Below are 17,504 nucleotides of genomic sequence, written 5' to 3'. Positions count from 1 at the left end.
TCATCTCCCTCCTCCTCCTCCTACTTTTATTCACCACCATCTTTGCTGGCAAAAAGATGAGAGGATAATCGGCTCTCGCAAGAATCAGTCTAATGTCGGCGATTATTCCTTTTCATTGTGCTCTGCCAATTCGTCCAGAAAGGGGGCCTATTCGGGTCTTTGTACTGTGTTGAAATACACATTACTGGAGAATAAGTGTGTCCTTTTGAAGCAAAAGAGCTCACCAGACATTTGTTCCCTCACCATTTCCTCTGCGATAGGGAAAACTGAGGAAAGAACATGTAGGAATACTTGTCTTGGCCGGGTTAACCAGGAATAAAGTTATCTGCGAGCTGAGGAGTCAGACGGTAACAAACTTATTTGACGACGTGAAGGAAGAGGGAGTGTCAGGTGTTTTAAATTATTAATGCTTAGCTTGGATTTTGTGTGACAGGGCCTTTAACCCATTGAACTGGGGCAGGTGTCTATGGGAAATGCGTGTTGTAGCAGAAGCAGCCCATCCTCAGTGGGTTAAAAGAGGAAGGCCCAAAAAATAATGACTTGCAATTTGACTGGATTATTTTGGCCTATTCTTCTCTTCTCTCTTCTCATTCATTTTTCCCCAAAATGTTTTTTTTTTTTGTGCGAGTAATTATCATTCATTTTTTTTTAATTCTTGATGTCAATTATTGTCTCAGATTTCATTAAGTATTCTTTACTGAAATATGGACTACAAGTAAGATTTCTGTCGTGATAAGGCTGGTGTGACAGTGATTCAAGGGATTGCAAAAGAGTCTTGTTATGCAATCATTAACATTTTGTTAGGCAATGTGGTATTAGATATGGCTTATAGAATGACATTGGGACTGCTACCATCATGTCAGTCGTAGTTGTCGCCAGAAGGGGATACTCAGAATTGAAGGGATAATCAAGAAAAGTGGCACGGCGGAAAACAGAGAGGGAATTTGTGTAAGCCGTAGACTTCAATGGTATAATGATGAAGAGATAAAAACAGACAGACAGACAGTCAGACTGATAGACAGACAGACAGAAACAGACTGGAGAAATGGTGATGGCCCAGAGACAGGGAGCAGCATCCTGAAAGGATGAAGAGAAACAGAGATGGGAGAGTCTCGGATTAGTAGAAGATGGGGTGGAGCGAGTTTTAAAACTTTCTGCCAGACTTCCGCCCCTCTGAATTTTCCCCTCCCGAACTCGGGGGTGACTGAGTCGTTAGCCCCAGCACACGCACGAGATCAGTAGCTAGGTTGGACTCTCTATATCATAGATGGGATGGATGTCCTTGGATGGGGTTTAATTTTATTGGATGCGGTAATTAGAGGTGGAGACATTCATCTTTTCGTGACATCCGTGCTTGGACCCACTCGTCCACTGGCTGACGCTGCCCCCACCAGGCACAGATCCGACAGTCATGTCAAACTGCGGGCGCTGCAAATTGTCCGATGACATCAACGGGTTCAAGAAATGTGTGTATATTTGTGTGTGTGTGTGTGTGTGTGTGTGTGTGTGTGTGTGTGTGTGTAGTGTTTGTTGTTGTCTCTTTCTTTGCGTACCATATGTAACTGAGTTGGTATATAAATGCAGGCATACAGAAGGACAAAGAGAAAGAGAGAGAGAGTCTTGAGAAAAAGATTGTTTGTTTGGTTCTATTCTCGCACAGTTCATCATCTTAATACAAAATAATAATTATCATTAATATTTTTCAACATTAAAGACAACAGAATGTACAGTGTAAACAGAACTTGCAAATCTATTATCAGTGATGATTGGTCAGTGTCAAATAAAAGGAATATTCCTGAAGGGAAAAATTGTGCTAGGAAAAGTAATAAAAAACACAAATGTTGTCAATTATTCCTAAATTCATATGGGCTGTGGCAGAATGTTGTAGCTGTTAGATACTTACAGCGATCAGAATGTCTTATTCTCCACATAATTATGATCATAACAAATCATTCATCCCAGTTGATTAAGTACCTTATATCTTGTATTATAGATGTTTTAGTGGAGATAAAAAAATATGCAATTAGACTAGAATGTAGGCCTATGCATGTACGCTATGTTTATATATATTCTTATGGAACGAAAACAAAAAGCATAGTTTTTACTATCTTGTGATGAAGAGCTATAAGGAATCTCCAAATCTAAAGCAAGATCACCACCAGATTTTTCTTGAGAGTAAAACCCAGCATTTTGGGAAGTTTGTTTGTCTCCAAATTTAGCATGTAGTAAATTATAGCTGTCTGTCAGCCAACATGGGTGTAATCAAATCAGACTGGCGGATGGGGTTTTCTTTTTTGTTTGCTTGCTTCTTTGTTTGTTTGTTTGTTTGTTTGTTTGTTGTTGTCTTTTTTCTGAGAAAATGTATAGGGGATGGGGGAATGCATCTTCTGGTGTTCCCATGGCAGCATCGAGTCTCATCTTATTTCGTTCCTTTCTGTCATGTGGGAGCAAAATTGAAATGCAGGGAGGGGGGATATTGGCCAGGGAAATGATACAGACTTGCCTAACCGAGATTTTTTTCCTTGGGGGGGGGGGGGAAGAGTAATATAGAGAAATGAAAGAGAAAGCATAAATTTGACTTTCTCCATTTGCCCGTCCCACTGTACAGTTGTGCCAGACTTCCTAGTGGCGCAGTCATATAACTTACTTTCCTTCTAAGTATTACCGCTCAGCCTTGTCTCCAGAGCAGCCTTAGTTTCTATCCCCATTATGCCTGGATACAGGCCATGATAATGTTCCGAGGGGTCACAGGGGGTCACCTAGGGTCACGCGAGGTCAGGTCAAATAGGAGCAGTTTGATAGTTTTGGCTCAGCCCAAAGGTTGCCCTGATTATTTTACTTGGAGGGTTGATGGAAATATTTCAAAAATTCCCACCAGACAGTAAACATCTTTACATATCACAGATTTTTTCCCCTTATTAAGAGCAAGAAGAGAAAAAAATGAGTATGAGAAGAAACCTGGATTATGTTCCATAGAAGAGGGATTGTGAGAGTCGTCTCCCATGCTGTGGGAATTTTGCACTAGATTGGAAGCGTGTGAAAGATTTTTTTTTTTCCTAGTTGATCTCCTTGTAATTGCAGGAAGGATACAAGTAAGGATTGTTTCCAAGATAAGCTTCTAAACATCCTGAGAAGTTTGCCCAAATTACCATCATTTTGGAGGTCACACACAAGTCTTGAGGAGAGATGACATGGGGGGGGGGGGAGGAGGGGGAGGGAGTACTCACTCCTCGCTCACTCCTCCCCCCCCCCCCCCATCCTCACCAAATTTGTAGATATTACAAAAAGCAGTGGCATCATCAGACTTTTCCAAAAGTTGGTTATGACTTAGCTGAATGATTTCCTCAAGAATTGCATCGGCTTTGGGGGTTGAGATTGAGACGTCACCCTCGAAATTCTTTGAATCTGAACCAGGTGTGTGCTCCACAGCGTTTGACTTACACGATCCCCTCAGGGGTGCGTGGCTGTGTGTTTAATACTACCATACTCTTGGTATCTTTGTGTGGACTTCCCATAAAGGCAAGAGTGATGTGTAGTAGGAACTACATGACTTTGGACAGGAGTTGAGACAGAGAATTAATGCCAAATTAAGAATATGTATGTATGCATATTATATAAAGTAATTGCATGATGAACAAATGTACAGGAATGTTGTGCCATATAGATTTCACAAGCATGGTGGACAGAGAAAAAAAATCTGAAAGTACAATACATTGTGCAAATTTCACATTGCTGACACACTAATAAAGATTGTACGCAGTACACAAGGTACAGGAAGACCTACATATCTCTCATGCACACTCTCTCATGCTCTCTCACTGTATGAGTTATACTTTGCACGACAATGCTGTAGGAAGATCAGCCAGTTTTTACAAGTCCTTCTTGTGGATATTGTTATTTGTAAACTGCATCCATGCATAATTTTGATATAAAGTCCAGCGTGTGGATATCCCATGTCTCTCCCTGATTGTGACCAACATATACAGCATGCATGATGTCTCACGCAGATCAGCAAATTTTGTGTCATAAGTTGTCCCTTTAAAGAGTCTAGTTTAAAGGAAACCAAAACCCAAAGAGCAACGTGCATTGAGTGAAAGCAGCAACAGTAGTAGAACACATCAGTGAGTAAGTTTGAGGAAAATCAGACAATCGATGCAAAAGTTATAAATTTTTAAAGTTTTGGTATTGTAATGACTGGATAAGGAGACTACTAGAGTTCATTACATCATGTGTGGACAACAATATAAAGAGAATATAAAGAAAATTCCACAAAAATTCATTTTTCATGAAAATTACACATTCCATCAACTTGATCCTGACATATGCTAAGGGTAGTAATTATTCCCCCTGCTTTAGTCAAGTGCTCTTTCATTACACCAGAAAAGTGAAAGCATGTGGAATTTTCTTTACATTTTCTCATATTGTTATCCACACACGATGCCATAAACTCAAGTAGTCTCCTTATCCTGTGGTTTCAACACCAAAATTTTACAATTCATAACTTTTGCATCGATTGTCCGATTTTCCTCAGACTTTCACTGATGTGTTCTACTAATGTTGCTGCTTTCACTCAATCCATGTTGCTCTGTGGGTTTTGGTTTCCTTTAAAGAGTCTATCATTTAAAAGCTCAGCAAAATGAAAGTGACCTCAAGACATCAAAAAACCACAACAAAAGCAGTCAGACACGCACGCCTCTCACTCTGGGCCCTGTTATGATTTACTGCAGTCAGGAGTTACGTGTTTACACCACCATTGGCAGTTTGAGAGCCAGAAGGACTTTAATGCTGTTTGCAGCATGCAAAGTTAACACCCCTCTGCTATGCCCATGGTAGTCTTTTTTGTCTTGGAGGCTTTTCTAATTGGCAATTACACAGGGCCACTGCCAGTGCCATTGCCCTGGGTTTATTTTCTTGCCATCTGGACTACACAACATAGCAATGTTCTAGAGCAGAGTTTACACTTGCATGAATGTCAAAATTCTCCCCACTTAATTTAAGAATTTTATTACCATGTTCCGATGTTCTAGAGTTAATGAACAGATATCAGATCCCGGTAGCTATCATTTTCAGAATATCAATCACTGTAGTGTATGGGGGGGGGGGGGGGGGTTGGGGGTGGAGTTAGGTACAAGAAATATGTCTTCATTTCCAGCCCAACATCAAGCCATGCCTAATAGGAGAGAGGAAAGCCTATGTTACTTTCTGTCATTAGCACAGTTCATGGTTTGCGAGTACAGGACAAGGCAAAAACAAACATAGCTGGCATGGTATTAAGCTCACATCATATTTGATGTGAGCATGTGCCAATGTTTGATATTGCAAGCTGCAACATTGCCAGTGATTTGCTACCGTGAACAGTTTGATTTCAAAAACCAAAGTAACCCAGAGAAGGCAACTTTTGACGTTGACGTCTTGTGGGACATTTATGGTAATGATGATGATGATGATGATGATGATGATGATGATAATGATGATGATGATGATGATAATGTACTGATGATCATGATGATGATGACAAGAATAATGATGATGACAAGAATAATGATGATAATGATGTTATCACTATTACAATCATCATCTTCATCATCATCATCATCATCTTCATTATCTTCCTCATCTTCCTCATCTTTATTATTAGCTGCTGTTGTTATTCTAGAGACATGGACTGTACCTCCTCTTTTGACTTATTGGCTCTGCTTGACCAAAGATGGCGCTATACCACTAATGTAGTGGCACCTTTGGACACGGTGCAGTTTTACAGCTCAGTGACAGCTGCTGATCCACATGTGTGTAGTGCTTCATTGAACGAGTACCAAGGGGGACAAAAATTGGCCAATGATAACCTTTTCACATTTGTTTTTTTTTTTGTTTGTTTTTTTACATGAACAGGAGGTCATTTTTAATTTGTTTATTGGAAATGCTTGACATGTAGTAATTGTTCTCTTGTAAAGTTTATTACAATGAATATTCTTCATTTCATTTGACCTTTGTTGTTTTGAAACTCTCAAAATTAACAATTGAAAAAAAAAAAAAGATCTTGTCTGTATCAGAACATTTGGTATGGTGAAAACTAGATTTGTCATCAAAAGATGCTCTCTCCCAATTTCTTGGAAAGTTGAATGAATTGTAGTATTTCAGACCATTTTGTTCCAGGTGCCTGTGCCCATCATCCAGTCACTCAAAACTGTCTACTTTGTCTTTAAAAGTTTTTCCATTCATGTCATGAACTTCAGCATTTAATGAAATGTCTTCATGCATAAGCAATTTCAAACTTTCCAGCAAAAAGTTTAAATTTACTTGTGAAGGCATTTCCAATAATGTTAAATTCATAGAAGAAGAAAACTCTGCAAATTTGGACATTTTTTCTTTTATAATTTCCTTCTACAATATGCAAGTAACCATTGCTGGCATTGTCCTCTAATTTTCTCCTTCTTTCCACCTTCTTTTCTTCTACCATATATCCTTCTGTCAGTTCCAGGAATGTCCGGCGGGATGGCCTACAGCCCTGACGGTCAGCCGATGGGCGGCTTCATGATGGACGGTCAGCCCGGCCCCCCAATGCACCACCACCTACGACCTCCTGGGTCTAACGACTGCGACCCAAGGCACCTGTATTGAATAGACTAGATAGAGGGGGAGAGCGAGTGATGCACACACTAGAATCTTATGGTGAGTGGTAAAAGGCCGTTATCACACACACCAGAAATTAACAGTTTTTGAAAACCGATTTTTGCAACATGATGCAAAAACTGTCAATTCTTACCAGTAGGGCCTATGTGTGTGTGTGTGTGTGTGTGTGGAAATTAAAAAAAAAACCATCTTAATTTTTGTGTTGCGCATCCTGATGTAAAAATCAGTCCCCCTGGATTTTTTTTTTTTTTTAACTTGCAGGATACTTTAATCCCATATTACAACATACCACACAAAGAAACCCGGAAATGGAAGGGTGAGATGAGCTGAGGACCTTTTTTTTTTTAATTTTTATTTTTTTGCTTGTTACCTCATGAAACCTGGAAGTGGGCCCCCAGACTTTTGAAAACGTTCCGCCAGCCCTGCTATGCACGCATACATTTCTCTGTTCAGTACTGTACTCCACTATCGCAAATTTAACCACTTGCAAAGTCCCGATTCGCAAAAAAATTAAGACTCGCTAAGTATGTAGTGTATACCCGGCACGGTACAGTAGGCCTACTTATGATTTGCATAGACAGATCTTCACATGCATTTGTGTCGGTGGCAGGAGAAAGCAAATCATTACCGTTTGTTGTCATGACAACATGATTAGGGAAGAGTAAGGAGATGAGGAAGGGGCAAAAAAGGGGTTCCCCTAGCCCGCTGCTTTGATATTAGCTATGGTTACCAAGATATGATCCTAGCAGACATATCCTTACTCTGCTCCAAGGCAGTTGGGTTTTCCCAATTTGTGTATCGGAGGAAGAATTTCATTACGCTCATTACACAAAACACAACATGTCATGTCTTAATTACAAATGTTGCACCATTATGACATATTAGAAATCAGATTTGTTTGTTTATTTTGGACTTATATATTCTTTAAGTTTTGCCCATCTGGAAGCTATAAGTTACTGCAATTTGGCTCGTAGATTGCTTACGATAGATAATGATACCAGACTGTGTGAGTCAACGTCGTGATGATTACAAGAGTAGCACGTGAGAAAGTGCACCATCACGAAGTCAGACACTCTTAGAAATGGATCAGGGGTCAAAGGTTGGCTGACATATATGCATCTGCCAGAAATCAGTTTGCAACCCAGAAACGGCTGTCTAGCATCACCTGGCCCTTGCTGTTATAGATTCTGTTTGTAATTAGCTCTCAATAGGTCCCATAGCACAGATAACTGTCCATCTCTGTAGACAAATCTATCTTGGTCCCTGTCATCCCCAACCCCCCCCCCCCACCCCTCCTACTCGCTCCTTAACTTTCAATCTCTCAGTGTCTTGCTCCATTTCTGCTTCCTTAAAAGATTCCTTCCTCTGCGTCCCAACTACTACGCTTGTTCCAAAGTCAAGGTTGCCCCAGTCGTGCACATATCAACACTTCCGGCGGGCTTCCGCACGCGACCCCAAAAGACTGCCGTGTAGTCCCACATATTGGTATTTCCTGCAGTATTCCCCGTGGCCACCTCCACACGCAGCTCCCATCATATCTGTAAACATCATGTGATACTCGGGGGCAGGGATAGTCGACTTCATGGGTTGCTTGTCATAGCTTCACTCCTCTCTTTCAGATTTTTCTGTTAATTTGCCACTTAATTATTCCTGTGATATCGCAAAAAAAAATTGTGCGGGGCAGATACAGATAATGATCATTTAGTGCAACTTTGCTGTTATTCATGAGGCAAAAGCTGGGTTTGTCCATAAAGAGACTGATGAGGCAGAAAAAAAAAGAAAGACATCTTGGGTATATCTGTGGCAATCTGTTGAATGGGCTTAGAGTTGTCAGCTCTCATCACTTTTATAAAGAAGACTGAATAAACTAGAAGAGTCCAGATTGAGATGTTTAGTTGATTTCAGTTGCGCAAATTGTGTAGTAAACCCCCCCCCCCCCAAAAAAAAAAAAAAAAAGTGAAGAAAGACTCTAGAATTATGAGAAAATGCTATTCATCCTCTTAAGAACTGATTATAACATTGCTTCTTTTTCACTTTGTTCATAGAATATAACATGTCCAACGAATCTGAGTTCGAATTAAAAAAAAAAATGACTGTATGAATATGGTTCCTGTTGTCCAACATCATGGATTTAGCCACATGCACAGTTCAAATTTAAAGTTTGGTATATCAATATATCAATCATTGAGGTTGCATGAAGAGAATAAAGTTATGATGCAAGGATTTTCTTTCTTTAACAGAAAACACCTTGATTATGCCGAACCCTTTGAAAAAAAAATAAAAAGGAGAAGAAGAAAGAATTTTTAGAAAGATGAAGCCTCACATATGTCTTCCTTGGATATCTGGTGTTTTTAAAATTGATGGTCGGTAGATTTATTTACGTGACACAGCCGGGCATTGGCAGAGATAATCGGGGAAAACTCCCAGCTACTTGTTCCAAGGGTGTGAGTCGGCCATCGACCACTTTTGAGAGTACGTACAGTTTGGGATTGACATGTAGTGACCCCCTTTGCCAGCACCGAGCAGATTCGCTTCCAAAAAAGGTGGCCGGGAGATAATCCAGCCGAGCTGTCAACATCGGTTTCTCCTGACAACTGCCTCACGTGATCATCTGTTCTGTTTTGGGGCCGTTTAACTTCAAATTTCCTGCCGAAATTTGATCCGCCACGCAGAAGTTGAAGACCAGGAGCTTCTGAGGGCATGAGATTTGATTTCCTTATTCTCTCCTCTTTTTTCTTAACCTTTTTTTTTTTTTTTTGAAGGGAGGTTGGAAGAATTAAGTGCAAAGAAGGTTATGCATCAGAAGGTGAAGCAACTGTTGATGCACGGAGGGTTTTTGTTTTCACATTTTTACAGACACCACTCTAACAAGAATGCATACTTTTCAAAGCTTCTTTTCTCTGATGAAGATTTTTTCTTTTCCTGAATAAGATACAAGGACAGGGTTTTTTTATTTTTATTTTTTTTGGAGGGGGGGGGGGTTTCAGTCAGATTGTGAATGATAGTCTTGAATACCAGTTCTTCCATCTAACCAAATGTGTTATTTTTTTTTCTCTCTCTCTCTTCCTCTGGGGATCTACAGAGCCACACACAAGCAGTTCTCCGGCGATTGGATGCGGAGGCCGGGTCTACTGAATCGGCAAGGCCTCTGCTGACTGACGGGCGGAGCTGCTCCATGATTCAACTCTACCTCTTTTTGCCGTACGGGCCTCCCCACCCCTCAATGCCTGACAGCAACGCACCCATCTAACTGCTGGTCATCTCACAACTGGCTAGATCATCCCGTAATCAACCTGCAGTCATCATCCCACCTATGGATGTCCCCCCCCCCCCCCAAAAAAAAAAAAAAGGAGAAGAAAAATGTTTGAAGATCCCTCCCGATATGTCAGCCTAAAATAAAGAATATCTCCAGACATTGAACCTTAAGAGATGCTATATACAAACAAGCAAGCAAACAAAAAAAAAATCATGAACAGATGCATTCTATTAGCAGTGAGAGCAAAATACTTGCTTGGACCAGAATAGCTGCATTGTTTCTACTGCGACTCTGCCATTTTAGTGTGGAAAATAAGATTTTTGTTTTGTTTTTTGTTTTTTGTTTTTAAATTGTTGTGTGATCTTGAACAGTAAACTTTCTTTTTGTGAGGGCATCATATTATGGTGTCCATGATATGATATTGCCAAGCCTGTTCTCAGAGGTTTTGTTATGTGAACATCTGGAAATACATTGGAACCATTTTTCCTTTTTTTTTTCATCATGTTTAATTTCATCCATTTTCTTTCATAGCTTGATAACAAGTGGAGAGCCAATTTATGTATGTATGTGTTTGTAATTTCAGTCATGAGTTTTGTATTGCAGGTAATCAGGTGCCATTATCTATGATCATCTGTTTATCGTCCAATGCTATAAAATAGCCAAATTGTACAGAATATTAGCTGGAATTGGACCTCTACATCTTCGCCCGAGCCACTCATTCAAAGTTAAAAAAAGAAAATTCGTTTTTTGAAAAAGAGAATTTGTCAAGCGATCGAGCAAAACTTAAGTGTACATACCACTGTCTTAACGGGCTGGGAGTCGAATTGCAAGATGCGCTCCTGCTGTGATGCGGCAAAAATGATCGGGTCCAAGCTCTGGACGGAGTGATCAGAGGAATTACAAGTATAAGCACGGTGCCAAAAATTCTTCATGAAGTATCTAGATATGGAATGTGTTCTAAAACCTAGTATTCTCACATCTAGCAATTGCACTCTTCTAACCGATGTTGTTTACAGTGTTCCTAGCTCTACCTGGAGAGATGTGTTTGTTTTCATTTTTGTTTTCCTCATACAAAACACCAGTTTCGTCAAACTTATGGTCTTTAGCATATACATATATACATATTTATATATAAATATATATATATAGGAGATGAATGTCTTCTCTGTGTCTCTTCATGTGTATCTTAGTGTGATAAGATAAGATCATCATCATACTTCCTCAATTTCTTTCTTTTCTTTCTTTTTTTAAAAAGATGATGTAAATTTCTTGCTGTTGTCACTAGTGACAACCGAGTTTGAGTCACAATCCTGGGCCATACATACGTTCACCATGCAATGTATTAAAACACCAACATTTTATCATCAGGTATGGAAGAGGATGTTTGGGTGGGTGGGTGTTGAGGCGTAGTTTGGATGATCTAGACCCACTTGTAAATAGTTGGTCATTATTTTGCCCTGCTTTGCCACAGTTCCTTTCAAATATCATAGGATAACAACATTTAAATGTTGACTATTTCGTGGTCTTGGCAGCCAGGTAGGTCTTCATGTAACTTTGCAGATTAGTCCCTTTAGTCAATTAGTTTGCAGGTAAATCTTGAGCACTGCTTGCATTTGTTGAATTTCTTTGCCATAGATTGTGGTATTTTGATTCGTCTGAATCGCTTCATGGCTGGATTTTGGCCCGTTCACATTAGGGATATTTTATCCTATCTTTTCTTTCAAAGAGATGGTTTGCTTTATAGTGACTCGTGTTATTGTGAGTGTTTTTATCTATATCCTGAAAGGCTGATTTGTGATAGACCTCAGAGCTTAAAGTCTCTTGTATTTATTTTTAGTGAAGTATTTCTTTCTCTTTGGAAACATCCTTCTTGTGCATAGCACCATGTGAGAGACCGTCATAAACTTGGATTTTGTCGGGGATTTGTATAGCAATGGTTATGCATTAAATACCATCTTGCTTTTGACACAAGAGTTATATTTGTTGACATCTATCTGTTCTGCTATACAGGCGCTCCATTTTCTTTCATGTCTGTTACATTTAAGTCTACGCTGTGAGGGAAGTTTATCGCCTGGTATAGCTGTCTTGCCACCTCGAGTATTTCACCCCTTGCAATATTTTCACGTTCTCGTCCAAGGTCATATGTCACGTTTCCATGACTACAGGGGTTATCTTACGGTGCACTATTTCCCTATTTAATTTTAATTAACTTCTGACCTGTATTTGTATAAATGATTTTTTTTCTTTCGCTTCTTTACATTGTCACCATTGCTTTCTTCATGCTCGGTTGAAATATTTTATAGTGCATTTTGGAAGGTGGCTGAAACACGTAAATCTTAGTGTTGGGGGGGGGGTGTGGAGGGGAAAAGATGGGCAGGTTGGAATTTCCGATAGGAGATGAAGAGAGAACAAAAAATCTCATTTTCAGATCTCTGAAATGTAGGCTGTTTCCTCCATGCATTGCTAACAATATGTCGTCGTCGTTGTTGTGCATGTTTCAACATTTGTGAATGAACAATGTGTGAAACCCACTTTTCTTGCCAAATACTTTCATTTTTAGTGTCTTTTTTTTTTCTTCTCTCTGTCTCCTATAGATATTTTCATTGAAATGTTGGCTTTCTTTTTTCCTTTTTGAGTTACATCTTCGTTCTTCAGCATCGTCGTTGTTTCTTGTACAAAGTTTGATCTGTTCTATTTATTCCAAGTGATGATATACATGCTGTTATGATGTCATCGTAATAGGGGTCTGAATTGTTACTTGCGTCCTTTTTGAATTGAGGGCGTGCGTCGGCTCAATACCATGAGCCGTCGCCATGAGAAAGAATTGCAGGCCAATATACCAATCTATATGGTCTCTTCTTGGTGAATTAGTGCCCGTTACACGGTTTTGGTGTTAGTTGTGTTTTCATAGGTACATGGGGGGGGGGGGGGAGGAAGTAGCTTTCTTGTGGTCTTACATTTTGTATGTGTCCATATTTTTGTCCGTATCCTCAGTTAGTTTGTCTGTTTGTCACTTATTCTCCATTATTTCACAAATCTCCATCAGTTCTTGTTCTGTGTGTGTATGAGGAATGTAGTGTCTGAGAGAGAGAGAGAGAGAGAGAGAAAGAGAAAAAGAGAAAGAGATCGGAAGAGAAAGAGAGGGAGAGAGAGTATTCATAGAATCCTCTCATAATGCAGCCCTTGGGTGAGATAGTGGGGGCACATAATTTCACCATTCAGGACCAGCCCAGAGTATACTGCGTATGCCATATATTTTGCCCATTTTTTTTTTTTCACGAATTTTACAGCACACAAAAATATTAACTCTGATCCCGACATGAATGTGACATGCACGCATACATTTCTCAAATTTTAACCGTACTCCATGATCGCGAGTTCAACCACTCGTGAAATTGTTGGGAAGCCCCGGACTCGTAAAAGAAAAAAAAAAAATTAGATTCGCTGCATATATGGCGTATGCAGTAGTATCCTCAGACCAAGGTCTGTGACAAGTGTGTGTGTGTGTGTATTGTGATAGCATCTGTAGCAGTCATCGTTGAATGTTATATAGATGGAAGTAGGAGAACGCCAACAGAATGGAATTTAGTACCGTCCAAAGTCATAGCGTGTAAAAATCGTTGGGAAGTGTATGTGTTGTTTTAAAAATCAAAGAACAGAAAAGAAGAAGCATACGGTAGACAATCTGGCATGGGAGGGGAAGGGAGGGGTGGGGGTGTAATTAAGACACTAATCAGTATAGCTATATAGTAGCACACACCCTGCGACATGTTGTGTGTGGTTATATTTATGTTGTTGTCATCATATTTGCCAAAGTTCCCCTTTCTGAGGGAAGAATGTTCTTGTTTTGTTTGAAATAGTGATGAATGGGGGTGGGGAGGGGTGGGATAGAGCGGGAAGAGGGGTTTGATAGTGAGAAATGGAGAAAGTGTGAATCAGGCATGATTTAGATCATTTGCAGAGCTGTAATAACAGAATCCGAATATAACTCATCAATTTGTTTTTTCTCTCTCTCTTTAAAATAACGGGAGCATTGCAACCCTTGTTGTTGATAGCAGTCATGCAAGGGATACGTGTATTTTTCATTTGAACTAGAAATGGTCTGTAGGTGAATATCTTGTTCATGCTGAATTCTGCTCACACATCTCTGAACATTTAAGCATGACAGAATATCAGATAGAGCTCAGTTCTCTTCAGTGGCAAGAACTATACAATTTGTAACTGGCAGTGAGATTTTTCATTTTCAAATCTGGCTCATGGGGAAAGGATTGCAAATTGTGTTCAAACAATATTTTGGGGAAAGAATATGCCGCAGTTGTGTGTTTGAATAGATTAACCCTCCTCCCCTCCCCCACACACATGCACACAAAAGAGAGAGAGAGAGAGCGAGAAGAAATAATCTCTTTAAATTCAAAGTGTTAATGACATTAGAAGCCACCATAGATGTCTGTGTGATGTGGATATTTGAAAATGTTTATTTGTAGTATCGATTTTGATTCAAACAGCATCAATAAACACCTTCCTCGTACACTACTGAAGAAAAAAAAAAGCTTCAAATGATTCTTAATTCTGGTGAAAGAGAACAGGAAACCACTGACGTTAACCTTTATGTTACAGAAGACTCCTATTATGGATGAATTATTCCTATTTTATCTACTCCTTTCTCCACAAGAGGGGATTTTTTTTTTTCAACGCTGATGTGAGATGTGAGTTATCGATGTTATGATCTGAGAAATCTTTCATTTTTAAACTATGTGATTTAAGATATCAGATATTTTGTCGGTCTTTCTCTGTATGGAATCTGAGTCGTCTAAGAGATCAAATGTCTGCCTGCTATTAAGTTGATCTGTATTTCAGTCATTGGAATATCTTATAAGCTGTTCCAGATTACGACAATGACGAAGCAGTTGATATTTTTTTTTTCCTACCCTCTTTGTTTCGTCGGTCTTCAATCGTTGTGTGTACAGAATCGAAAAGATAAAATTTGTGTAATGATTATGATGAGGAGGAAAAATGAACTAATGTTATTGAAAGATTGTACAGATTTTTTGTTCTTTTTATCATGGTCAAATAATATGAGGAGATTAATGTGTCTATGTTCACCGTGACAATTAAGAATGATATGAATGTTGAAATTAGTTGTGGGATGGATAACAGTTTATGATATGAACTAAAACTTTGTAACATGTTTCATTTTCCTTCTCCTAATTATGCTCCTGTTTTTTTCTCCCCTTTCAATTTATTTTTGCATAAGGACGTGGTCCTTTTGTCTGTTGATCTGCATGTAGAAGCATGTGGAGATTTAGATTGTGTCAAGAAGTTGAGGAATAAATTATTCCGAAGATTTAAAAAAGAGAAAATTGTCACAGAAACATCTGAGAGTGACCCGTGTTGATGCTTATTTGTGTCCTCTGTTTCAGAGTGGTGTGAGGTGGTTGATACTGTGCGAGCTGAAATTTTTGCATACAGATATTTTCTCGAACTACACTACAATGACATGTCGGACGTTCTTGCTTGTCGTTAATTTCACGCTTGTGGAGGTCATGTAACCTTTCACACCTTTCACATAATAAATGAGAGTGAGTTACTTACAAGCTACATTACTAGTTCTGCATTTTTTTTTTAACTTAGTGATTCCCTGTACATAAACAAGTAGTGTGTTCTTGATTCAAAATACTGTACTAGCATGTTGTTACGCCCCATAAATTGCTTTGTGATAGCCCACGCAGCAGGATATACCTATAGTTAGTTGTGTGTGATCCAGTGCTGGCGTGGCTTTTGTTGTTGTTGTTGTTGCTGTCGTTAAAAATGATATCTTTGCATGTTGATATTTTTTGCAGTTCAAAGGTGCTTCACAAAATTCGCATATATAAGACCGCCACGAGAATTTCAGCTCGTAGAGTAGTTTGTTGATCGGTGGGTAAGGTTGGCCAGAGTTGTATGCTTGGAGAGAGAAGAGAAAAAGTGTCTCTGCATGTGTATGCGAACCTACATACTCTAAAAGTGGATATTTTTGCGTGACTTATTTTTCACGCTCGGCTGGTTAAGAAGAGTTTCACATGTTTTTAATTCCACAGAATCAAGACATCGATTACTGAAACATTATGGCAAGCAAAAATATTCATGTGCTTTTATTTTCGCGCTAGCTTCTAGTTGCGCGAAATGCACGAAAATTTCCACTTTTATAGTATTAGTCTTGCGCATTGATCAGGTGCGACAATCACGCCACAGGGGTCTTGCTCACATGCTCACATACCTGATGAACTTTTTTAACGCATTATTAAAACACACACACGAAACATGAATTTCAGACCCGTGTAAAAGTCACATTGTGGGACAATCTTTCTCCTTTTGCAATTAATAGGTACCCATTTGAAGAATATCTGGGGGCATTACATAAAGCGTTATGTAAGATTTTTTTTTTTTCTGACGACCTGTATTAAGCTATCCTTGCATCTGATTGGTTTAGAACAAATTTGTCCAACAAATTTGTCGGACAAAATGCTTCATGAAATGTCTCCCACCCCCCACCCCCCCCCCCACCCCATACAGTTGTATTTCCCTTAATCAGACACAAGTATTGATATTTATCAGAAAAATTCCTCTCCGCTGTTTAGATATTTCCAGGAAGGAATACAAACTTGAAACATGAACACAATATCATTTTCATGTTGGTTTTCCTTTCATATGTCTCTGTGAAATGAGAAAGAGATTAAAAAATGTTAGCTTCCTTTTGCTATTTTCATATCACTCCTTATCTTTGTGGTATCTCTCAGTGTCATTCCTCTTTCTCTCTCTACATATAGTATATGTAGTATATTTCTATATCTCTCTGCTTATCATAAATATTATCTCTCTCTCTCTCTCCTCTGTGCCAATACTTTTCTACATATTTCTCTCCTCTCTTTCTCCCTATATATCTTTTTCCAATCTCTGTTAAACAGTCACTGCTTCTTTACTTCTCTCTCTCCTATTAAAACATAACATATGTATATATATATATATATATATATATATATATATATATATATATATATATATATATATATATATATATATGTATTATGTTTTATTAGAGAAAGAATCAAGAAGCATTGACTTTAATATAGATGGGAAAGACATACAGAGATAGAGAGGAGAGAAATATACACAATAGCATAGGCATATATATTTCTGTATCTCTCTGCTTCTCATAAATATCTCTCCCTCTATCTCTCTCTCTCTTCTGTGCCTATGCTATTGTGCATATTTCTCTCCTTTCTGTTCCTGTATCTCTTCCAATCTTCCCATTTCTCTGTTAAACAGTCACTGCTTCTTCATTAATTCTATTTCTCTATCTCTCTCTCTCTCTCTCTTTCTCTCCTCTCCATCTCCCCCTCTCCCTTTTGTGGTGTGTGTTTAGGATTATCTCACAATTACTATCAATTCCACTGATATCCATCAATTTATAAGTGAGCAAATCGATGCGATGAGCAGTTGGAGCCAAGTCACGGAGGGTAACTGCCTGGTCCGTTACTGATTTCCTCGGATGGCTGTGTGTGGCAAAATTTGCTTTCTGGCCCTCCTTCCTCCTGATGTTGGGTGTGTGGTACTCAATGAGGAATGTGTTATCCAACCC

General features: G+C 39.0%; 1 protein-coding gene across 2 annotated transcripts in view; it reads left to right on the top strand.

Annotated features, from left to right (window-relative positions):
* LOC140229175 (homeobox protein Meis1-like) overlaps positions 1 to 9,910 on the top strand; it is a 171,416-nt gene extending 161,506 nt beyond the window's left edge. For both annotated transcript variants that reach the window (XM_072309451.1, XM_072309444.1), the window contains exons 11-12: positions 6,473 to 6,669; positions 9,713 to 9,910. In XM_072309451.1, coding sequence (XP_072165552.1) covers positions 6,473 to 6,618 — 146 coding nt within the window. In that variant the 3' untranslated portion in view covers positions 6,619 to 6,669; positions 9,713 to 9,910. The remainder of the gene's footprint in view (positions 1 to 6,472; positions 6,670 to 9,712) is intronic.
* The last annotated feature ends 7,594 nt before the right edge of the window (positions 9,911 to 17,504 follow it).

This window comes from Diadema setosum, chromosome 1 (assembly GCF_964275005.1).
Source record: "Diadema setosum chromosome 1, eeDiaSeto1, whole genome shotgun sequence".
Lineage (NCBI taxonomy): Eukaryota > Metazoa > Echinodermata > Echinoidea > Diadematoida > Diadematidae > Diadema > Diadema setosum.
Note: the sequence above shows the minus strand (reverse complement) of the source record. Positions and strands in the feature narration are given on the sequence as shown.